The sequence below is a fragment of the Lissotriton helveticus genome, chromosome 2_1 (genome assembly GCF_964261635.1).
Source record: "Lissotriton helveticus chromosome 2_1, aLisHel1.1, whole genome shotgun sequence".
In the NCBI taxonomy this organism is placed as follows: domain Eukaryota; kingdom Metazoa; phylum Chordata; class Amphibia; order Caudata; family Salamandridae; genus Lissotriton; species Lissotriton helveticus.
This window is the reverse complement of record NC_136059.1, coordinates 163805770-163831390: the sequence shown is the minus strand read 5'-3', so window position 1 is coordinate 163831390 and position 25621 is coordinate 163805770. Positions and strand designations below refer to the sequence as shown.

General features: G+C 49.3%; 1 protein-coding gene across 1 annotated transcript in view; it reads right to left on the bottom strand.

The window, feature by feature from the left end:
- The window catches only part of VCP (valosin containing protein), a 103856-nt gene extending 97838 nt beyond the window's left edge, over nt 1-6018 (bottom strand). The window contains exon 1 of the mRNA XM_078674682.1: nt 5727-6018. Within this exon, the coding sequence (XP_078530808.1) occupies nt 5727-5743 (17 nt within the window). The 5' untranslated portion in view covers nt 5744-6018. The remainder of the gene's footprint in view (nt 1-5726) is intronic.
- Nucleotides 6019-25621: the final 19603 nt, after the last annotated feature.

The following is a 25621-nucleotide window of genomic DNA, read 5'->3' as shown; positions in this document are numbered from 1 at the left end:
GAGTGGTGCATTTGCCAGAATGGCTAATAATACATTCATTAACGAGTTACACCGGAACATTCAAGAATTTAGAGTGAGTACAGCTGATCTATGAATAGCACAGTTTTGTGGCGCTGCTCACCAAGTAGCCGTGCTTCTGTGCCAGTGTCCCCACCAGTTGTGGGTGGCAGCGATTGGTCGGTCACTGGATGAACAGATAACAGTTAATCCAAGCCTCCCCATCTAACACGTGGCACAGAACTGTATGGGGAACCAAAAGATGGACAGCAAAGCATGTACGGTGGCCATCCGTGCCATGGATGGCATCTTCATAGGTCATAAATGGCGGAGAAGTTGTTGTACTTAAACTTCCTTAGTGGGCAGTAAGAAATGAGACAGGCATCAAGTCACCAACAGCAGCTTCAAGCCCATGGATGAATTACTGAGCACTGAAGGAGAAACATTTGGTTGGGGAGGAGAACTGGTATTAGGTGGTTCAGTGACTGCCTTTAGAAAATAATATTCACACACCTGCTTGCATCTCATTCATCTCTTACCATTCACTATTCAATGTCAGGCTACAACAGTGCCCTGTAAATTAACTGCACGGCACAGCCATCTTACGAGAGTGCTTCAATGATAGGACGCACATAATGTGTTTCACACAACGTACATCTTGTACCAGTGGAATACTTAACACAAGGAACAGACTATATCCACTCCTGTGAAGGTACCTATTTTTAAATGACTGGTTTCGAGCAGCTTTTGTGTATTATTGGTATTTAGCAGCATTTGTGTATTATTGGTATTTAGCAATCACTTTCGGAATAGATTTGTGTTCTACATATCTTTCCTCAGACTTATAACCGTGTACCATTAAGGTTTTTTTTAAGTTAAATGCCATATTTAGTATTTTACATCATTAGAAGAAAATATTGGTTGGTGGTAGTAAGAGAAGGCAATCATGGACTACATGCAAGAGGCCTTAGCTATTAAGTATTGCACCAAGTACTAGTAGCAGAATAATGAAATGATGCAAAGATGTACGAGTGTTAGGTCTGGATACAGGAAGACTGGCGCATTACTTTCGCAGTATAGAAAGGCGAGACACTCATCAGAAGCTAAATCGTGTTTGCAATAAATGCTGTTAGTTTGAAATAGTTCTTCTGACAAGAGCCCTTAAACTGAATGCTGGACGCTAAAGTGGGTTTATTATGGGAATCTGAAACGTATGAGCCAACCAATGGTTGGGCTATGGTAAAAGGTATTGGATTCCAATCTGGCCCTTGAACAGGATAGTTTGCTCTGGCATTAATGATCTGTGGTCAAGTCAACTTGGGCATGTGCTAAAGTTATATTCTAGGGTCCGGGTATTGGAATTACGAGATAGTGTAACAGTGGTGTTTTCCATTTAATTATGGATTTACCATAGTAATCAGATATTACATCATTATCTACTTAGCTTGCATAATTCAGCCAAAAATGCTTATTTTTAGCTTAAACAGGTAAAAGCTCCTCAGAAAATGTCACATCTGCTGCGCTGTGGTAGACCATTTGTGAAGGTTAACTGGTCATCTTTTAATTGAGGATTGTTGTGTTCAAGTGTTTAACTGGTACTCATGCATTGAAACCACGCCTAGACACCAATGTGTTAAAATGACAAACTTATTAAGCAAATTGCCACACATTGAAATGCATTGCCAAGCATAATTTGCCCTTTCTTGCTGTATAATGTAATCAATACTGCTATATAATCTGACCCCTTCTATAATTACTGTGTAATTCCTGCGGCTCTGTGTGCACCTCCCCAAAAATGTATGACCCAAAGGACTTAGCATGACTGTGCCTCAGTTTCATTATGTTGTCAACATTCAAACCAGTTCGTAATACGCTTCAAAAGAAAAATAGTAGGTTATTCTTAAAAAAGTGAATACCTGTGACCTTCATGAACCAACTTAAAGTGCTAACTACTGAAGGGATCAATCATTAATTCCTTCAGACAGCTTCTCATTTTAAAATCAGTCCAAATGTGATGCTCCTGTTCAACTAGCCCTCAATTCGTACTTCTAGAAGACACATGGTAATGTTACAAATAGCCAGTGTTCTGCTTGTTCAATACAGAGGAAAATCAGGCAATATACTTAAGTGCGAGGTGCTTTCACATCTAATATTCAATTAACTTTATTTCGATAAAAGGTATCATAAAAGTTCATAAAAGGTTCACATCTAATATGAACCACGAGTCACATTCCGAAAGTGGTGACTAATCAACAACTGTACAAAGTAACATGTACAGGAAACCTTGCATGGAAGAAGAAATCATTAACAGATATGCAGCTCTCAATTTTATCAGTGGTGGAGTAAGACATTATAAAATGGTGGAGTAATCGGTCTAATAAATTATCATTGTGATAGGACTCCTCTGTACTAAGTAGTCATAGGAACCGAGACAGTCAGCGTTAAACGGTCTGAGTAAAAATTCATATGGACAGGTCAAATTTCTTCCAAGATAACAGATTTTGGTTCTGGAAGTAGGAGGCAATGGGTTGTTTTGCAAAAAGCAGTTGAATGTTGACTGGAAGAGCATGAATCTTAAGTCCAAATATTAAGTACATTCTGGTCGGTCAACGATGAGGATTTACAATTCAATGTCCACCATGGGTTATGAGTGGCTTAGATTACAGCTCAGCGACTTTAAAATTCAGTATAAAGTATACGATGTCCTTTGTCTGCTAGGATGGACATTAAAATACAGAAAAAGTCGCTGAGATAACGACTGTTACAGAAAGACATTGACTATCACTGGAACAGAAGCTGTGGCACCTCTTTACTTGCTTAAGAATGTGCAATATAATGCTAAAGAAACTGATCAAATCATTAAAGTAGACTGACCTCATTAACACATTAAACGCAGCCAAAAAGTAACATGCGCTCTTGCTAAATCCATGTGCAATCTGTAATATACGTATATATTTAGGCCTATGAAATCGAGCTATGGTGAGGGTTTCAACAAATGAAACTATATGTACATCCGACAGTGCAAATTCACTAGGAACTAAGCTAAACAATAAAAAGGACAAGAATACATACTCGGCTGGAATGCGGCAAAAACATTAACTTTTAAAATTATGTTTTGTGGGTGGAGGGCTGATGAAAAGGCAGTGTATTAAAAAAATAAAGCAGCATTATAGCGTGTGGTTTGCGATAAAGGCCATCTATGTGGATATTTACCCCGCACTACTCAAAGGCATGACCAATTTCATAATAGCATGAAAACAACTACACGAGGCATCAGAGTGAGAACAGCCTCTGAAACAAGCTGCATTGTCGAGCCTATGGATATCGAGGCCCTTCGGCACGGGAGATGCCACAGCCTGCTTCGGTAACTGCAGGCGATGATGCTGGATAAACAGTGCGCAGCAACGCCTGTCGCCAGCCTATCAAATTACAGGGGAAAAGTGCTGTGTTCATCCTGCTCCTGGGAGACCAGCATCGGACAGCTCGAAGTTAATATGACATGGAATCACTAATGCAAGGGCTCACAGAAGCATTATGTTCAAAGTATTGGCCCATCAGAAAATTTAAAAAAAGAGTAATTCTGAAAACGAGCGCCGTAACATCTGCGCACATTCTATCTTTACCAGCGTTAAGAGCTGACACGCCTGCTATGATGCAACCACAGCCAGGAAACTGAAACCGAGGGCGCCTCTGCGCAGGGAACAAACAAAGCAAACAGGCTGGCTGTGGCGAGTCCGAGAACTCGGCTTCAAATCACCATAAAATGCCACGTGTTTTACAACTGAACAACCTTCCTTCGAAATGTAGATAGCGAACTATGGTAGACCTTTAAAAGACGCACTGTCACTCTGCTTCTGCCAAGACCCGAAAAGCTAGCACCCCAATTTGTATTCATTCCCACTACCTATCTTAAGCCAGTGGAAATTAAATATAAAAATGTGCTACTCACAAATGTGGGTGAGACTATTTCTACAGCTTTCTTTGTATAAGACTTAAAGTCAATTGCGTATTCATGTGAAGGGCACCATGTAGTTCTTAGGGGCCAAACTTCGGCGATAGGTTCTCCTGTGGGCCCTCCGATATATCTCGGATAAGTAAACTGGTGTAGAAGGAAACCGTTATTCATGACTTTACAGCCACACTAATGCACAGGACGTGCTATGCGACAATCGAATAAAAAATAAGTAAATTGCAGTAAGCCCAGGTCAAGATATCGATCATGTATGTACATGAACCAAACATCAGTCTTTGTGTTTGTGAAGTCAGCAACACATTCATAAGAAGTCCTCTTCCTGTGTTTTCCCTATTCAAAAGGCAGTTTTGAGGAAACAGATTTCATCTTAAACAGAACAAATTATAATTCTGCTTCTGGATAATCCGGTGTAAACTGTATAAATTAGTTTTCAGACAAACGTGAAGAGAGATGCACTGTTCACAGTGGGGGCCTACATCCGAACTGGGACATGTTATGAGTGTTGGGGGCTCAACTTATTTTTTGAGAGGTGGGGGTATTCGTAACTACTAATATATACGATCCAATTCCAGCCTTTTCGTGGCCTCATCACAGACAGTGCAAAAGCACAATTGTCCAAATTCTAACGGCGTTTATATTTAATATTCAGGGATAGTGAGGCATGTTTTCAATATTTTAAGAGAGCAGGAGCTCACACATTACTGAAAATATTCTCTGTGACACCCTCCGACTTCTCATATGTGAGGTGTTTGGGGATCCAAAAAACGTTTTATGTATGTTGGATGAAAAATATTTGTCTGTAATAGACTCTCACACATCACGCACATTAAAAGTACATCAAAGAAAAACGGTTTAAGAATTGCAAGGTCGTCAGGGCAAGACTGCAGAACAGAGTCGGATCTAAGATGGGGCCCTGCGCAAGCGCTCACTTTGCCCATGCCTTAAAACGACTGCGTGGGAATGTACCTTTACTATACATTAGTTTAGGACTTATGCCAGAGAGCTGTAAATCGACCTCACCTACTAGGGCAGGCATTGAGATGCATGTTAAAAAGCGAAGAACAACCAGCGCCAAGAGGTAGATAGATTTTATAACCGATGTTACCGAGTCAACAGAGGGTAGCACAAAGTACCTTATAACATTTAGATGAAACTTAGAGTATTAGTAAAGTTGACCGCTGTTCTAACATTCTTTTTAGATACATCGTATTTTAGGTTCCGATACATTTCAACAGGCACGGGTTTGCGCTTATAACAGATCTGCTAAACAATGAGCTATTTCTTGGACTTCAGTTGGATGTGCATGCCCACTAAATGTGCCTACAGAGGCAGTTGTTGGAGTTAAAAGGGATATAGGGTCCAGTACGCTGCTAGCCGGTGGCTCCCATAGCATCGGGACTTGCGGGCCTTCTGACAAAGGAGACGGTTCCACTGCATGTAACTCCGATGCCTGGCCCTCTCCCCAGGTACAGCTGCCAGCCCGGTGACACAAAGAGCGCAGGCAGCTCCCTCTGCTCGTGGGCAGCACCGGGGCCTACATGACACAGCAGGAAGCAGGCCCGAAAGCCGGCCTCCCCCTCTCCTTGACACATGCCCGCCCCCCGCGCTGTCACACGGGCCTGGGGGCGCCACCGGGCAGAAAGCAGCAACTGGAGGCCCAGAGCCCCCATGCCCAGGCAGTAGACCCCCCCAAGATTGCACGGCGACCCCCGGCTCCACGGACCCAGGCGGCCCCGAGCTTCCCTCGGACACTCACTCGGATCCCGAGGCCATGGCTGCGGTGCTGGTGCCGGTGCTCGCTGCGGGTTTCTGGCCGGCTCTGCCTCGCGCTTTCCGCTCTGACTGACGATCCCGGCCGAAGCTTTCACAACCGAGTCATCCGGCAGCACGAGAAGGGATCTGCGCTTGCGCAAGGCCCTGCAATCCCGAGCAATGAAACGAAACACGGGTCGCCGGGGCGAAGGGACTTCCTGCTCCTCCTGCTAACGCGACGCCGATTGGCCAGTGAGAGGAGCACACGGAAGTGACCGGTTCACAACTCCACCAATAAAAAGATGTGAAAGTCAGCTTCCGAGTTCTACCAAGCGACTCTTTTTCATTGGCTGACTCTAACAATTGACGTCATACTGACACCATAGCCATTGGTTGGAGCAGTGCAATATGAGACGACATTATGTAAATCTTCGGCACAAAAGGCACGTGAGGGTGAAACGCAACCTTACATGTCTGCGTGTGATTGGCTGATTGTATTTTGCCAGTCATGCTGGATGAAGCTTCGTCACTCGCGGACTTATTTACCGGTTCAGTGTGAAGGTTTAAGCTTAGTCAATGCGGGTTCCACGTTGTGTGATCCTCAGTAGTGACACCCTCTTCATGACTGTAAGAACCTGCCTCTGTATAGGATATTGCCACTAAGTGGTCATACCTGACAGAGTCCAGGAGTTTCCCAAAAGTGTACAGGGCTCTATTAGTGGTAGTGTTGGTGAGCAGCCTTAGGCCTAACACAGAGGAGTGCATGACATTCAGTCCTGCCAAGTATCACGCATCAGGAATTAGACTAACGCATTTCAGTGTGGTAATCTGCATTACAGTACTGAAATGCATTATCACGCATATCTGTGTAGTGTCGCAGCTGCCATCCTTAACCCCTTCCATGCTCATGACGGAACGGTTCCGTCATCAGCGTCGGTGCTCCGGTGCTGATGACGGAACATTTCCGTCATGAGTCAATGTGATTTATGACCCTTCAGCACTGCAGCGAAATTCGCGCAGCACTGAAGGGGTTAATATATAAAACTAACCCAGTTTCTGGAGAAGGTACTGAGCCCTTTAAAATGGAGACAATTAATTATAGCAACCCTTTGTTATGAGGTCCCGCATGTTGAGGGCGCGCGCCTATGTGGAATGCTTCTATTTCAACATTTGAATGCTACGTGGTGTGCCTCGCGACATCAGTAGTTTGTCAGTTACTGCTTGGGGGATGCTGCTACTTTGTGCCTGTGTGAATAAACCTTCTTGAAGCGACACTTGCCTCCGTGTCATCAGTACTTTACAAAATTTTATTGGCGACGACCTTCAGCCGGCACAGCACACAGTTAGCGGCACAATACCTGCGTGTGCAGAGGCACTATTACTGAACCTGTGCTCATCGCGGCTCAGCAGAGGGGTGAGGGGTGGAAGTGCGACTGAAGTGACCCCCAACGCTCCGCATCATCAACAGGATAACTACATTTATGGGGTAAGAGAGTGTGAAAATTGACCCCCAACGTGCCGTTTTTGTCCTTCACGGCTTAGAGTGCAGAAGTTGCTAATTGATGGGCAAGCAGTATCTTGTCTGGAACCTCGACGGAACGCAACTGTGTGAGCTTGAAGACTGTGGCGCATTTCTGAGCTAGTGCTTAATGGTGCTGGAAGATTGTGAAGCAGGTGCTTTCACATGACAAGCTCAGAGGCAGCAGTTGACTTAACGCGCTACCGCTCAAAGGTGAAGCAGGCGCGCTGAGAGGATTTCTTTTGTAATTGACATCAGAGCAGCTGCCAGTGATGCGCCCTCGTGATGGAGCCTCCCCCACCCCCCACCTTAAGGCTGTAGACACACGTTATTTTTTTTATTCTTTCTCCGGCTCACACTCCCAGATCAGTCATGCTGAGTTCATTTTGGTTAATTTTTCAGCCTATGAATGTAACAGCCTTCTCATTTTCTGCTTCTTGGTGTCCATTTACATAACATTGGTGAACATTTTACATACTGCTGTCCAGTGGTATTTTTATCTTTTACAAAGCTACCCCTGATGAGAGGTAGGCTCCCCAGTGCACAACTTGAACATGACACGTGGTCTAAAGTTTTGAAACACGCTTCACATAAAGTTCAATCCACAAGATTCATTGATTCTTCATTCTTTAATGAATATACATTCTACTCCATGTATAATTCATCATGTTCCAAATATTGATAATATATATCATCCACAAAGGTAGTTCTCAATATTCAATGATCCCAATGCATTTCGGGCTAAACCGTAGCCCTTCCTCAGGGGATAGCTCTACAAACAAAGGAAATGTTATCATCAGGTCTAATTCGATTTGACATAAATAATACTGCAAGTATGAAAGTACTGAATTATCCAGACTGTGTATAGAAATCATAAAACCAAGGGTAAAATAACGTGAAAGAACCCAACTTGCCAAAATGCATGTGTCACCACAAGCAGAAAGTCAAAGTACCAAAAATGTAAGAGTTACTACGTGCCTCAAGATCTTAAACTCGCAAACGGAGCCACAAACAGCCCCAACTTCCTATATCCAGTTCCACCCAGGGCGTGTACAGAGCATGTAAATAAATGCGTGATACTAAAACTTAAAGAGAAGCTCAAAATGCACCTCGGTGTAATTATTTTTATCTTTGCCAGAGGATGTACTTCTGTATATTCCAACCCTCACTTCCTTTCATCATGGATGTCACAGCTTTAGATGTCACAGCAGTCTCTTCTCCTCCACATTTTCTTTCTCAACCTGCCATTCCCAGCATCGAGTGGGATGAGTGGATTGACATCTTTGACAATTATCTTGAGGCGTTGGATGCTCAGGATTTTAGCTCTAGTAGGAAAAGAGTGATTTTACTTATCAGTCTAGGTAAAGAGGGACAACAAATTTTCAAGTACCTTCCAGCTGTCGCTGACAAACGTGGCCAACCCATTGAAGACGTCTATCTGGAAGCACGGAAAAGGTTGGAGAAAAGGTTTGCACAAGAGACAAATATCGTCATGAGGAGGCACACATTTTACACTCAACCACAGAGAAGTGGTGAATCAATTGATTACTTTGTCACAAGACTGCGTGAACTTTCCCTCATATGTAGATTTGGTCCAATGGCTGAGGAGATGATACAGGATCAACTGATAGTGCAATGCAGAAGTAGAAAGACTCAAGAACGGCTGTGGGCTGCAGAGAACCCCACTCTAAAAGATGCCATTGATATAGCAAAGATAGTAGAATAGTCGGAGTTTGGAGATGGATCGTAAAGATTCTGAATTGAACAGTAATGGTGAAGGGGAAACATCTGTTGTGGAAGGAGGTGAAGGGGAAGTGGCTGCGCCCACCAGATTTAGTGGCAAGAGTAATAGGGGCTTTTCTGGCAACAGGCCATTTCCTAGCAAGTTTGGCAATATGATGTGTAGCAAGTGTGGTAGTACATATCACACAGCTGATTAAAAAAATTGCTGGGCCATAGGCAAAGAGTGCAGGAAATACGGCCGCAGAGGTCATTTTGCTAATATGTGTCGATATGTTAACAAAGGAAAGGTGGCTGTGTTGAATGAAGAGGCCTACTATAGTGAATGCTTGCTTAGGCTTGACAGAATCCTTTGTGTTGAACCTTCCCAAATCGAGAAGGGTGACAATGAAGAAGTTCTTACAACCAACTCTTCATGTTTTGATAATAAGAGAAGACACAGACCCAAGGCATAATTTGTCATTGCTAACAGAAAAGTTGATCTTATGGTAGATTCGGGTTCATTGTACACCAACGTACCTAAGAGGATATACGAACAAGAGTGGCCAGCAGATCTCTTTTGGGGTTAACTCCTTCATTAGAAAGGGAGTGTCCCAAGTACTCCACTTCCGTGACGAGGAAGGCACATTTTTCTCTTCGTAGTTTTAAACCTGCCCCTAGAAGTCTTGCAAGTGCTTCCTTTAGCACCAAGTTGTGACTCTTTTCACTATCACCAAAAACTAGGATAAGTAGATGATGTTCTTCATGACTCTAAACACTTCTGACACCATCCTCTGAAAAACACTGGCAGCAGAGGATAGTCCAAAAGGCATCCTGGTAAATTGGAAGATGCCTTCCATGGTTATGAAAGCTGTCAAGTGTTTAGAGGAGTCATGTTAATGCTAAAACGATTGTCACAGTTGATGCAAGCGACACTGGTATTGGTTCTGTCCTATCACAGAATGATGGTACAACCGAAAAAACAGTAGCTTTCACCTCACGCACCTTGACAACCATTGAATGTCATTACTCAGTGATAGAAAAAGAAACTTTAGCTGCCACTTGGGGAGTTGAATATTTTAGAACATATGTCTGGGGATGTAAGATTCTTCTCCGTACAGACCACAAGCCACTACTTAAAATTTTGTCATCTGGTGGGACCGGAAAGGGATCAGCCAGACTAGCTCGCCTGGCCTGCAGGTTACAAGAGTACAACTTTCAGATAGAGTTCATTTCTGGGTGGCGCAATGTCCAGGCAGACTGCTTATCATGTTTGCCTTTAGAGTGGGAAAACTGGATAAGATTGGAGTCACTAAGAGTGCAAGAGAAGGAGCCGTTTCATGTGTGGAAGATGTTGTTCAATGGAGTCGTGGGTTGGTCAACAAAGAAGAATGGGCAAGTGCCATGTCAGAGGATGAAGTACTTAAAGTCGCCACAACCTCATTCTTAAAGGAGGGCGAAGAGAGAGCACCTTGCCTTGTAATGTGAGACCTTTTAATTCCATTATCAATGAATTATCCATTGTTGCAGACCAGATTATCATGTCTGGTGATAAGATTGTCCCTCCCCTTGGCATTCGCAAGAGGTTATTTGACATAGCCCATGAGGGACACATGGGGCAGACCATCACCAAGATTAAGGAACGAGTTCTGGTGGCCAGGAATGGATAGGTGAAGCTGTCGATTGGTGCAGCGAGTGCAAGGAGTGTGAGAAGAGGAGTGTGAGAAGAGGTAAAAGGTTGGACCACAGCCTGTTCCAAGTTCCATCCATTATCCCAGTGTGAGTTGGCGTAGTATTTACCTCAACTTCATTGGACCCATGCCAGGAGTTCATCCCAATAAGAGATTTGGAATGGTTGTAATGGATGTTCACTCTAGATGGCTGATTGTGCATCTCCTTCCCGAAATCACCACTAGAGTCACCATAAAAGTGTTGCCCTGCATTTTTAAAGAAGAAGGTTGTCCCAATTTCCTTATTACAGACAATGGCACACAGCTGACTTCCAGTGAAATGGGTAAATTCGTTCGCCATTGTGGGATCAAACATTCTCTCAATGCACTTTATAATCCCCAGTCCAATGGTATTGTAGAAAGAGCCAACCGTATGATTAAAGGTGCTATACGTCACACTCTCGCCAATAACCTGGATGTTGATGAGACCTTGAATGAACTGGTGTGGGCTTACCGCACCATTGAAAATACCACTACTGGTGTTGTTCCTTTCGTTGCCATGCGTGGAAGGAAACCCTCTACTAAACTAGTACCCTCTTGGGTCAGAGTTATTGGAAGTGAAGAGTGTGTGTGTGGGTGACGCATCTAAATCCACTTCTGCACCCACTCTCGTGAGCACTCAGCCTATGTCCCACACTAGTCTCCAGGCTGGAGATTGGGTCAAATTTAGATCTGGTCGTTGGGTTAAGGGTGTGTGTAAGTTCCGGGGCCCTTTCCAGGTTAAAGAAGTTCACCAGTGGCATGTTGTTTTGACAAATGGAGAAAAGTGAATCTACGTAGAGTAGCCAAGTACTGCTCACGAGACAATCCACCCAGGGCTAGCGGGGGTAGAGATTCTTGTTCATGTTATATGTTAGCGCATGATTATCAGTTATTGAACAGTTCTCGCTCTTGTGCAGAAATGAGAGCACCTGGTCCCAGTGGAGACAACTTCGGTGTTCACCAGGGCCACAGTAATCAAAATCAAGATTTACATCCTTCACAAACCACTCAACATTGTCAAAGACCCTAATGGGTCAAAGGGCATCCTCACCACTTACATGATTTCCTAGTGGGTTAGCCCTTTCCTTTCTTTGCTCACTTTCTGCGTCTCTGTCTCCCCCGGTCCTGCACTCTTCATTCTTCTTTTCATCCTTGCTCTCCCTCATCCTCTCCTGCATCCCCTCTCCTGTTTATAGCTATTCTGTGTGTTATTCAATCTGCGTGTAGAACAAAGGAGGGTATGTTATGATGTCCCTCATGTTGAGGCCGCCCGCCTCTGCGGAATGCTTCTATTTCAACGTTCGAACGCTACGTGGTGTGCCTCACGACATCGGCAGTTTGTCAGTTACTGCTAGCTGAGGCGTGAGGGACGCTGCTACTCTGTGCCTGTGTAAATAAACCTTCTTGAAGCGACACTTGCCTCCGTGTCATCAGTACTTTACAACACCCTTCTGAGAGGAATCACTACTATCCTGGGGTTACACATGACCTGCATGCTTTAGAAAACGTCTTATTAGAAGACATGAGAATTATGGCAAGTTTGAAAATGGGTAGAAGGCACCTGACCGCCCTTCCTGCTATCTGATGGTTTCTTTTGGACAAAAACAAGGGGACCTGATAATTGGCTAGGGACCACGGTTAACAATTCTATTAAGAGGAACAATGGTCCTTAGCAGACTGAAGAATGAAACACAAAAATACAATATAGGCCACAATAGGTTACTATATGAATCCACTGTCCAGCCGGACATGGAGTTTTATTCAATAATAGTTAAGAATATAATCAGCAATTTCTGAAACAAAAGTTTCTATGATAGGGCACAAGCCTGTACCCTATATTGGGAAGGAAGTGTGGAAGATAATACACAACGTTCAAACAAAACAAGGTAACATAAATACAGGCAAAGACTTTGAGCTGTGGTAACTCGCATGTATTGCACTTTGCAGCGAGTTTAACCAAAAATAGGAACCACATTAGTTAGACACAATGGAGAACTGTGGTGCTATTTACAAGTGTCGACGTTTCGATCCCATGCTCATTAATTATCGGGATCATCATCAGGACTCAATCATAACATTTGCCTGGGTAAAATAGTAACGGCCAGTGTTTAGATTACTGGCACTTGCTGCAGCCAAAAGAAAGTACGGCGCGATAGCCGCTGAAGATGTGCTGATTTAAAAACCCATACACTTAATTGGCAAATTGGGCCATTTTAAAGCAATTGGAGGGGGTTAAGTGACCCGTGCTTTCCAAATAGTATTGAGCTCCCAGGGAACAGGACTTCTGGTCTCTTGGTAGACAGCTATGTCATTACAAGCCATCGTGCCATAGACGAGGACAGCAGACAGACTGTTGCTGTTTCCAGCCTTCAAATTTTAAACTGAGCCGGCTCTACCAAGCTATCGCGCCGTACTTTCTTTTGGCTGCAGCAAGTGCCAGTAATCTAAACACTGGCCGTTACTATTTTTCCCAGGCAAATGTTATGATTTAGTCCTGATGATGATCCCGATAATTAATGAGCATGGTATCGAAACGTTGACACTTGTAAATAGCTCCACAGTTCTCCATTGTGTCTAACTAGTGTGGTTCCTATTTTTGGTTAAACTCGCTGCAAAGTGCGATACATGCGAGTTACCACAGCTCAAAGTCTTTGCCTGTATTTATGTTACCTTGTTTTGTTTGAACGTTGTGTATTGTCTTCCACACTTCCTTCCCAATATAGGGTACAGGCTTGTGCCCTATCATAGAAACTTTTGTTTCAGAAATTGCTGATTATATTCTTAGCTATTATTGAATAAAACTCCATGTCCGGCTGGACAGTGGATTCATATAGTAACCTATTGTGGCCTATATTGTATTTTCGTGTTTTATTCTTCAGTCTGCTAAGGACCATTGCTCCTCTTAATAGATATGATGGTTTCTTGTCACATTTATAATGATGGATCTCGGTACTGTCAATGACTGTAAGTGCCTTAATTAAAGCAGGCATTGTTCACAGTCCTTAAGGTAGGGGTGTGTGGCGGGGTGAGAGAGGGCTTGGGGACAGGACTAGCTGCTTCTAGACTAGTTGAGGCCCTGAGGGACGGTTCACCGGAAGGAGAGGCAGAGAACTTGAATAAGCTTTTCAAAGAGGGCTTTATTTGCGTGTATGTCTTTCTCTGTCTACTGGTGATGCGTTCTCGGGCAAAGGCGGCAGGATCATAGGATGTTAACCGGGTAGGATCCAGGATGCCTCGGTCTCGGGTCCGGTCTTCTCAGGAACCAGTTCGCACCGTGTGGAAGAAGAGAAAGTAAGTATTAGGACCATTCAGGCACTATACTTTGTTAGGGACCGGGAGTGAGGGTAACCAGTGCTCGGGTGTATCTTACAAAGAGTAGCTCGTGAGGGATTGGTGCTCGTGGTGGCGGGGATGCAGGGCAGCTGTACACGGGTCTGTACACTTAATCTACGGGAGGCAGGTTTCGTTGTCCCATCCAACCCGCCATACGACCCGGTACCTGTTGGAGCCACACTCCTCCCGTGGGAGTGTGGCGGTGCTGCTCGTTTTTCCGATGGCCTCCTGGCTTCCCCGACTCCTCTCCTGGACTCGATAGGCTCTCCTCAGCTTCGGTGTAACGGCCCACTCGCTCCTCGGCTCCACTCCTCTCCTGGGAAACGCTGTCCGTCGCTTCCTGCTTCCGGGGCTCTTTTGACGCCGGCGCGTCCGTCGATGGGGGCGGGGCTGTCAGTGAGGGCTCCCATTCCTTAAAGGCGTAGGGCTTGTTTCCTTCCTTCGTCGGCCACCAGTACTCCGGATCTCCGGCGTTCCAATCCTCTCCCTCGGGGCGGTCAGGGTGCTGCATGGAGGGAACGGAGGTACGTGAAACAGCGGTGGCTGACCACCAGTCCATAGTCTGATCCCCCTCTACGGGTGCTTGTGACCCCACCCCATCACACACCTCCCCTCCTGGACTCTCCCGATCGGGGAGAGGAAACACCCTGGACAGGAAGTCCGCATTCCCATTGTCTTTTCCTTTTTTGTGTTGTACCGTGAAGGAGTAGGGTTGAAGGGAGAGAAACCACCGTAGGACACGGGGGTTGTGACTGCTTTGTTGGTGCATCCAACGCAGCGGGGCATGATCAGTATGGCGGAAGAATGTCCTGCCCTCTAAATAATACTGTAGCTTCTCAACCACCCATTTAATGGCCAGGCATTCCCGCTCAATGGTGGAATACCTTGTTTCCCGGGGATACAATTTCCTACTTATATACACTATTGGATGCTCCAGTCCGTCTGGACCTTTCTGGGACAGGATTGCCCCCACCCCCACATTGGATGCGTCCGTTGCTAGTACAAAGGGTTTCTCGAAGTCCGGGGATATCAACAAGGGGGCTCAGGTCATGGCTCGTTTAAGAAGGGTAAATGCTGTGAGGGCCTCCTGGGAGGGATGGGTTAGGTCTCGGGGTCTGACTTCCTTCCTCAAGAGATCGGTAAGGGGTGAGGCTGATTCCGCGAAATTGGGGATAAAGCGCCGGTAGTATCCTATGAGGCCTAAAAAGGCTCTCAGTTCTTTTTTTGTCGTCGGATAGGACACCTTGTTGATGGCCTTCACTTTTTCTTCTTGGGGGGCTATATGGCCTTCTCCCAACACATACCCCAGATAGTTCACTTTAGAGAAAGCCGCTCTGGACTTTTTAGCATTGATATGTAGGCCGGCCTTTTGTAGCGCGGTCAGGATGGTCTGGATGTGTTTCAGGTGTTCATCCCAGCTCCTGCTGAAGATCACTATGTCGTCCAGGTAAGCTGAACTAAAGGAGAGGTGAGGCCGTAGTACTCTGTTCATTAGGCGTTGGAAGGTTGCGGGGGCGCCGTGTAGGCCAAACGGCAGCACGGTGAATTCGTAGAGGCCGTCATCCGTAACAAAGGCCGTCTTCTTCCTGTCTTCCTCACGGAGGGGCACCTGCCAGTACCCCTTCGTGAGGTCCAGGGTGGTTATGTACACAGAGTCTCCGATCTTTTCTATTAGTTCGTCCACCCTGGGGATAGGGTAGGTGTCAAAGGTGGATATCGTGTTCAGCGCCCGGAAGTCCATGCAAAACCGCTTGGACCCATCGGGTTTTGGGATCATCACAATCGGGGAGGACCAGTCGCTGTTTGAGGGTCGGATCACGCCGAGGTCCAACATCTCCCTGACTTCTTTCTTCACAGCGGCCCGTCGAGCCGCGGGGATCCAGTATGGTTTTGGTTTCACGATCTTCCCCTGTTCGGTATTGATGTGGTGTTCGACGAGGCTCGTTTTTCCAGGGAGATCGGAGAAGATAGGTGAAAAGGGAAGCAGTACATGATGCAGGGTACCCTCCATCTTTGTGGTCAGTTCGGGGTTCACCACTAGCTGCTTTACTGTGGAAGGAAATATCATTGCGGGACAAGCCGTGTGTACGCCTCTAGGAGCCGGACCCAACCATTCCTTCAGCAGGTTGATATGGTAGCTTTGGGTTTTTCTTGCCGACAGTCGTAGCTTATACGTCGTGTCCCCTATCGTTTCAACCACTTGATATGGTCCCTGCCATTCGCTCTTGTTTTTCCCGCTTATGGAGGGGAGTAACACCAGGGCCCACTTCCCCACGGAGAGACGCCTCAGTCTCTTCCCCTTATCGTAGGTCTTCTTTTGCTCCCCTTGTTTCTGTTCCAAATTGAAGGAAGCAAGGCCCCTCAACTTGCCAAGCCTGCTCCTCAAATGCATGGTGTAATCGAAGACCGCCCTCTGTTCTTGTATCTCCTCGGATTCCCACAGGTCCTTGGTGATCTCTAATAACGATCTTGGGTGACGTCCGTATAAGAGCTCAAAGGAAGAGCACCCCAGACTGCTTTGTTTTTGGGCTCTTAGCACGTACAGGGCCAGTGGTAGCAGCCGATCCCAGTCCGGTCCTTCCGATGTCATCATCTTCTTGAGAACGTTTTTCAGGGACTGGTTATACCTTTCCACCAGCCCGTCGGTCTGGGGGTGGTAGACAGAGGTTTTCAGATGCTTTATGTGCAGGGTCTTGCAGATCTCTTTAATCAGTTTGGATGTGAACGGCGTTCCTTGATCCGTCAACACTTCCTTGGGAAACCCCACTCTAGCAAACAACTCTACGAACCGGTCTGCAATGGCTGCGGTAGTGGGGGCTCTTAACGGAAACGCTTCCACAAATCTAGTAGCATAGTCCACTATCACCAGCGCATACACGTGCCCTTTTGCTGTTTTAGGCAGAGGGCCTATTAAACCCATGCCGACACGTTCAAAGGGTACTCCCATGATGGGCAATGGATACAACGGAGCGGCGCTAGGACGATGCGTGTTCTTTCTCTGGCACACCTCACACTGAGCACAGTAATCTTGCACTTCTTTGTAAATGCCCGGCCAGAAGAAATACCTCAGGATACTCTCCGTGTTTTTTTCTTTGCCCAAATGCCCAGCGGTTAGGTGCTTGTGGGCGTAGAAGAGCACCTCGTCTCTGAAGGACCGGGGTACCAGTAGCTGGGGCTGGCTGTTCTCCTGGGGTTGACGATACAGCAATTCGTTCCTTATGCGGAAATGGGGGTGGACGGGGGATTGTGTTCCCTGGTGTGCATGTGCGTTCTCCCACGCATTGAATAGAGTTCGTTCTTCTGCCTGAGCATAACGAAAGCTATGGTCTGTAGTCCAAGGCTCCGGAGCAAGGTAGTGGGGTATCGGACGGTCGCCTTTTGGCTGGGAGGGCCCTAGGGAGTTCCTGAACAAGGAAAGGAAGTCGGGATTGTCTACCCCTACTGTGACATCCTCGGGTAAAGAATCCACCACCCCGACCCTTACCGTACAGGGACCCTTCTCCTTGGGGGTGAGTGTGATAGAGGCCAGGGGGTAGGGCTTAACATCCCCATGGACACATCTGATGTGTACGAGGGCGCCGGGGACATACTGGCTAGGTAAAACAAAGCGCTCCTGCACCACCGACTGCCTACACCCAGAGTCCAACAGGGCCCTCACCTGCAAGCCATTCATCCACATACTTACGTAGAAGGAAGAACCCAATTCGGAGGAATATAGTACTGTCCTGGGGAGATACCCCAACTCCATTGGTTCCTCAGGGGGGTTCTTTTCCGGGGATACATGCGGGCTATGTGTCCTCATTCACCGCATTCAAAACATTGCGGCCCTCTCAACATGGGGGAAACCGCTCCGGGGGGTTTGAAACGCCCTGTTTCCCCGCTGGGTTTGGGTTTTTTCTCCGTCTTGATGGGTAACGGATGCTTCGATGCTTTATCGTTGTCCCAAGAGGGGTTCTTGGGCTGCGCTCTGGCGTAGTTGGCAGCCATTTCGATGGCCTGCTCGATCCCTAAGCCCGAATGTTGACGTAGCCATCGTTGGGAGGCATAGGGGAGTGCGTCCATAAACTGTTCCAGATACACTTTATGCAGTATTTCCTCCTTAGAGCACACTTCTGGCGTTAGCCATTTGTCGGCGGCCATTTTCAGGTGGAAGAAGAGGGTCTTCGGGTTCTCTCCTGGAAAGCCTCTCTCCTTCCTGAACTTCACTCTATACGCTTCCTGGTCGAGCCCCAGGTGATCCAAGATCACTCCCTTTATAACCGTGTATGGGGTGTTTCCTAAAGGGTTTGCGGCCTGATAGGCAGATTGGGCTTCTCCCGTGAGCAAAGGGGCCAGGAAGAAGGGCCACTTTTCTTCGGGCCATCCCAAAGCCCTGGCGGCCCTCTCGAAGTTCATCAGGAAGGCGTCGGGGTCTTCCCCGTGCAGATACTTCTGTAAAGATATACCCGTGGGGTGAGGAGTGTGCACCCTTGCTTCACCCATGGGTAGTATCGCGGGAGGCGGCACATTTTTCAGGCTCTCGATCTGGGCAGAGATGGTGGATTTGAACAACTCGCGATCGGCTTGGGCGGAGGTCAACTGTCTTTCGACTGCCCACTTGAGTTTCTCTTGTCCCTTTATAATGTGCTGGATCAGGGCGTCCATCTCGCTGGCACAGATGGTCTGGTCTTCTGATCCCACTTCTGACACCAGTTGTGGCGGGGTGAGAGAGGGCTTGGGGACAGGGCTAGCTGCTTCTAGACTAGTTGAGGCCCTGAGGGACGGTTCACCGGAAGGAGAGGCAGAGAACTTGAATAAGCTTTTCAAAGAGGGCTTTATTTGCGTGTATGTCTTTCTCTGTCTACTGGTGATGCGTTCTCGGGCAAAGGGGGCAGGATCGTAGGATGTTGACAGGGGAGGATCCAGGATGCCTCGGTCTCGGGTCCGGTGTTCTCAGGAGCCAGTTCGCACCGTGTGGAAGAAGAGAAAGTAAGTATTAGGGCCATTCAGGCACTATACTTTGTTAGGGACCGGGAGTGAGGGTAACCAGTGCTCGGGTGTATCTTACAAAGAGTAGCTCGTGAGGGATTGGTTCTCGTGGTGGCGGGGATGCAGGGCAGCTGTACACGGGTCTGTACACTTAATCTACGGGAGGCAGGTTTCGTTGTCCCATCCAACCCGCCATACGACCCCGTACCTGTTGGAGCCACACTCCTCCCGTGGGAGTGTGGCGGGGCGGCTCGTTTTTCGGATGGCCTCCTGGCTTCCCCGACTCCTCTCCTGGACTCGATAGGCTCTCCTCAGCTTCGGTGTAACGGCTCACTCGCTCCTCGGCTCCACTCCTCTCCTGGGAAACGCTGTCCGTCGCTTCCTGCTTCCGGGGCTCTTTTGACGCCGGCGCGTCCGTCGATGGGGGCGGGGCTGTCAGTGAGGGCTCCCATTCCTTAAAGGCGTAGGGCTTGTTTCCTTCCTTCGTCGGCCACCAGTACTCCGGATCTCCGGCGTTCCAATCCTCTCCCTCAGGGCGGTCAGGGTGCTGCATGGAGGGAACGGAGGTACGTGAAACAGCGGTGGCTGACCACCAGTCCATAGTCTGATCCCCCTCTACCGGTGCTTGTGACCCCACCCCGTCACAGGGTGCAATCATTAAAATGGTATAATAAAACAAGCACTGTCACGTGAAAGTGCTCCTTCTAAGATTTGCAAGTTTGTGTAGTTCTGACTTTGGGATGCATCAACAGTTGGATAGATGAGTGCATCGATAATTAATGAGTGCATCTTTGAATGCGTTATTAATTAATAACTGAGTGAATGGCAGGGGTGTAACACAGGCCCCTGCAGCCTCTGCAGTGCAGGGGGGATCGGGACCCCAAACCTCTCATGGGTAGGGTTACCAACCATACGTAAATTTCACAGACCGTCTGTAATTTTGACCTCATGTTCATTGTCCGTGAGGATCCCTTTTACGGATGCCTATTGTTCGTAATTTTGGGCTTTGCAAGTCTATCTGAACAGATCTTCCTGACCACTTCTCTCACCAAAAGTGCCTGCTCACGACCATGAGTTGTAAGCAAAATATCAGACTGGACAATCCAGTGCAGTAACCATATAAATAGATTATTATCATATGAAATACCACAAAAGACCTGCACAGTTGTTCAAAGCTGCACGCACACCGAAAAACGATTGTCTCAAACTAACATAAAACTTATTTTGACTTGTACTTAAGTGGTTGTCTATTTACTTTTATACTATTGCGCAACTCCCTCTGATGTGACTATAAAACATACCTTTTGTCCAGACGATTTGCCCTGAATTTTGACCTCTGTCCTGAATTTTGCCCTCTCTCCTGAATTTTTACACTTATCGCCCTGAATTTGCACCAATGCCAGAGAGCGGGAAGTTTTGAGGAAGGGCCGGCACTCTGTGCTAGCTGGTTTGCGGCCATCATCATATTAACAGTAAGATTGGCCTAACATCTAGGGCAGTCCACCTTGAATCTGGGGAACTGGGTTCGAGTCTCGGCAACGACGCTGAACATCCTGTAATTCTAGGCAAATCACTTAATCACCCCGTGCCTAGCAAAAAAAATGAATGTGTCCTCATGTAATGCAACTGGTGCTATGAAAAGCTCTCTGATACCCGATACCTTCGGGTCAAGGTTGCGCTATATAAAACTTTGTTAAAAAAGAAACCTGTTTGCAAGAGTTTCTCTTGTGTGAAAGGAAACCTCATAACTCTGACAGTATCTACCTGGAAAAGTTGATATCTGTTCAGAGAGCTCTTATGAAGGTGGAGTCCTGACAGCGTGGGCGGGAGATCTACTCTGCAGTAGGAAGAGAGGCTCCGCTGAAGGGTGAACTGGCAACGCTATATGCAGTAGGTCTGTGTTTTTAAAATGACATTAGGATTTCTGTTTGCTACAGAGTATGCGCTGCTCTTCTGAGTTTATTAACTTGTGCCAGTAAGTGTTAACTATCAGAACTCGAGGGGGGCGTGGCTTGCCGCTTGAAGATGGCGGTCGCAGCTTAAGCGAGCTCCGGCCAGCCCGCTAATTATCCGACAGTTATCCTGCCCCTGCCCTGATCTCGGGTGCCCATATCCTGAGCACGGGGTCTGGGACCGCTCGGCAGCGCTCCGGTATCCTGAGCGGAGCTCCCGGGGCCCGAGACGTGTAGCAGAGCGACGAGCCCCTCAGAGGCCTGGATCGGGGAAGCGGAGCCGGGGACCTGGAGTTTCGAGTCCCCGGGTCCGGACTCACGACAGGCAACCTGGGGCCATAGAGGACGGCCGGCAGCTGAGACCCCTCAGAGGCGCCCGCTAACAGGCGCTTGCCCGCACCCCCAACCACGCATCATCGGACCTTCGTTGCACCTGAGGAGAGGTCCTGGGGACAGAGGAGGGGCGCGCTGGCCTAGGGATCCCCGACGAGGCGCCGGCCATTTTGAGCGGCCCGGGCGCCCAGCAAGATCCCCGACCTCGCGTTAGCGAGTGGCCGACCCGCGGTGCGGGCCTCCCGGCCACCGCCGACCACACGATCCAGCTCGGCGGGGAAGCGAACAGAGCCCCGGCGGACGGAACCGGGCCATCCCGCGGAGGTGCGGGGGGGAGTGGCGGCTGGCGGAGCCCTTCGGCGGACAGACCGGATCGGCGCTAGTGTTGGCGGGGGCTACTGGAGACGCAGCATACCCCTGGAAGGGGACATCCGCCGGTGGGTGGCGGCCCCCCGCCCCCCTCTTCCCTGGCTTACTCGGTGGGTACCTAGAGGACCAACCACTGGAGGGACCAACGAGGTGTTTTGGGCTGGGGCCCTCTGCTGGGCGCTGTAGGCCTGAGTGCTGATATACTGGGGAGACCTCTGGACTGTAGGCCCTGACTCCCGAGGCTGATGCTGGCTGGCTGCACACTGGGGCTGGCTCCCTCGCCCTGAGACGTGGTCCATTCCCTTTGGAGGGGTGCACGCCCTGCAGTCGACTGAACCCCCGGCTGGGGTGTGCTGGGCCCGGAACCCCCCTCTGCTGCGGTAAAGAACTAGTGGGGGTCCCACTGCTCACTTTGCGCCCCCAGGAGGTGGGGATTGGAGAGACGCTTCGCGCCTGGACTCAGCTGCCACCATGGGGCGCCGCCTAAAGCCCGCGACAGATGCGGAGGAGGGGGCGCCGAGCAGCCAGAGCTCTACAGTGAGCGGAGGCCCAACATCGGGCCTCCCGCAAGGCCAACTGGAACAAATTCTACGGGCCATAGCGGACACCAGGGAGGCCCTGCGCCTAGATATCAGCCAAGTGTCCACAAGCCTGGGACTACTGCGAGCGGACCACGGCAAGTTGGCAGACCGGGTCAAACAGACGGAGTGCCAACTGGACATGCTAGAACCGACGGCCAGGGTGAACGAGGTTGCCATGGGGGAGCTGCAGCACAGGGTACACCTACTGGAACAGAGAGCGGAAGACGCGGAAGGGCGCAATCGCCGCAACAACATCCGTGTGGTTGGCCTGCCGGAGAAAATTGAAGGGACGGACATGCTGGGCTACCTGGAGCCCTGGCTGCGCAACGTGGTGGCGCCGGAGGGCCTGACCCCGTTCTACACGTTGGAGCGCGCTCACCGGGTGCCGGCTCGGCCCCCAGCGGAGGGCAGACCACCGCGTCCAGTGGTGGCGCGCTTGCTACACTTGCCTTTCGGGCGCAGGCTCGGTCTGCTCCTTTCTTTATCAACTCTTTGATCTCCTCTCACGCCCCTCCCCGCACCCTCCTTCCTCCTCCCTTTCTCTCCTCCACGTTCCCCGCTACCGTAAGTCCCGCACAGGGGGCACCCGCTTCTCTGTGCGTGCTCCGCAGATCTGGAACTCTCTTCCTCTCTCTATCCGCTCCATTCCCATTTTTTCTCATTTCCGAAAAGCCCTCAAAACTTTTTTCTTTCTTCAGGCTTTCCCGGACTAAACCCTTCCCGCACATGTTAGGTAGATACCGATGTGTTCCTCAGCGCCAGGAAGCCGCTTGGCCACAGAGCGCTTTATAAGTTTCTTTTTCATTTCATTTCATTTCATTTCAAGGACCGGGACTTTATCCTACAGAAGGCGAGGGCGCTGTGGCCCTACCGGGTGGACAATGCTCAGGTCTCTATATACCCGGATTACTCCCTCGAGGTGCAGAGGCAGCGCTCCACCTTTCTGGCAGTCAAGAGAGCACTACGGGAGGAGAGCATCCGCTACTCGCTACTATTTCCTGCACGTCTGCGGATCATGTTAGATGGCAAATCTTCTTTCTACAACTCTCCGGACGAAGTATGGGACTGGCTGGAGCTCTACAAAGCTGGGACGGATGCTCCCCCGGCAACTGACGAGCAGCGAAGGAAGACACAGAAATCCAAACGACCCAGAAGACCCAGGAAGCGACCGCCGAAAGTTGGAACACCCTCTGTCTCGCAAACCGTGCTAGAACGCAGGGAGGCCCTTCGGGCGGTCTATACTATCTCCAGGGCGGTAACAGCGACGTCTGCAGCGGAGATGGGCTCCCAGGAGGGCTCGGAGGATGCAGTGACGGAGGAGTCGAGTGCTGAGGATAAAGGGCCACTTCATGTCACGCCTGGGACAGCTGATGGCTTACTGGATGAGTGACCCTCAGGACCTGTCATGCTGGTATCGTATTTGCAGCTGGGACCCCTGTTTGGGACTAGGGCGGAGGCACATGGCTGAGAAGGGTGGACTGTAGCGGGGTGGTGGAGGGATTCCCTCCCGCTGCTGATGATTTAGACCTTTGCGGGGACGGGGATGTGGGGCAATGGGGGCGCACTGAGAAGGGCTGGCCCGGTGGTAGGGCTCGCTCACGACCTGTTGGAGGTAGCAACAGACCGCCCCCCCTTTCTCACACCTACTGTGGTACTCTGGTAGTTGCCGGAGACTGTTAAATTGAGGTTATTGACATTTGGATGGGACTCTGCTGTTTGGGGCCTGTTCTGGGGATGGGTGGGACATGGGGTTGTTGGGCGGTGTTCCGGGGTTGGATTGGGGGTGATGTCAGTGTGTCCAGGCTCTTATCTATCGACGGGGCTGCTATTACTGTTGTGAATGGGGACCATACCTGACCTAAAGTGTGTAACCTGGAATGTGAGGGGACTGAACTCCATGCTGAAGCGCCACAGGGTACATGCCTATCTAGTTCGTAGGGGGATACAAATAGCCTTTCTACAAGAGACGCATCTTGACCAACGTGAAGGGCGGGCTTTACAGCGTAGATGGCGGGGTCAGCTATTCCATACGAGCTACTCGGCCTTTGCGAGAGGGGTCTTGATCTGGGTGCGGGCGGGGGTCCCCTTTCAACCGGTGCAGACGGTGCTTGACCCTGAGGGGAGGCTCGTAGCTGTACAGGGCCGTTTGGACGGGGAGGGATGTGACAATCTGTAGCATCTACGCCCCCAATGTAGACCAAACTGCCTTCTTTGCGCGCCTCTCGGGGAAACTGGCGTCAGTACTAGCCAATGCGGTCTTACTGGGGGGGGACTTTAATTCAGTCCTTGATGTGGGGTTAGACAGGTCTCACCCTCCACTGGCGCAGGCAGCGGCGCACAGGCTGGCACAGAGTAGGCGGACATGGCAGAGTAGCTGGGGCCTGGTTGATGCATGGCGAACCCAACACCCGACAGAGAAAGATTTCTCGTTCTATTCCCCTCCGCACGAGCTTCATGTTCGCCTTGACAGCATTCTGTGCACGCCAGATGTTCAATGCTTGGTCCGACACAGTGAATATCTGGCGAAAACAATTTCTGACCACAACCCTTCCCTGGTGACGATGCACTGGACGCGGCAACGCCAAGCTATACCGACATGGCGATTGAACCCGCTGGCGCTGGAGGACACTGTGTTTAGGACAGAGGTAGGCAATGGGGTGGAGGGCTATTTTGGCGCTAACGCGGGCACAGCTTCCAGCAGGGCGCTGGAGTGGGACGCCTTTAAGGCGGTGGTTCGGGGAATCTGCATCTCAGCCACAGCGGGAGTCCGCAAGACTCTCCTACGGGACCTCACGCGGAGCGAGGATCGCTTGCGCGGGGAGGAGAGGCGCTACCACGCGACCCCAGACGCTCGCGAGGTGGTTTCGGCGGCAAGGGAGGCAGTGGCGGCGGCTACGGAGAAGGTGCGCTGTTTTGATTATAAGGAGTTCCTTGTTCGGGCCCATGCTGAGCGCGACAAAGTGGGTTCACTTCTAGCCTGGCTGGCCGCTCCGGGAGCCCGCGGCACCCCGATTGTAGCTCTATCTACGCCGGAAGGGAATGAGGTTTACACTCAGTCGGAGATCAATGGCCAGTTTTTCGCATATTACGCGCAACTGTATAGGAGTGCGATGCCGTGTATACCAGAAGAATTGGGTGAGTTTCTCCGGGTGGCGCAGCTCCCCCGGCTTGACCCTGAGCACGTGGCCCTACTGGGCGGAGACATCTCTGAAGGTGAAATTCGGGTGGCCATTAAACAGATGGCTCGCCGGAAGACTCCCGGTACGGATGGGCTACCGATCGAGTTTTATGCAGCCTACGCTGACATGTTGGTACCACGCTTGCTGGTGGTATACCAAGAGGCATGGGAAACGGGGACCCTCCCTGCAACGACCCGCGAAGCCTTGGTGATCCCCTTACTGAAGCGGGACGGC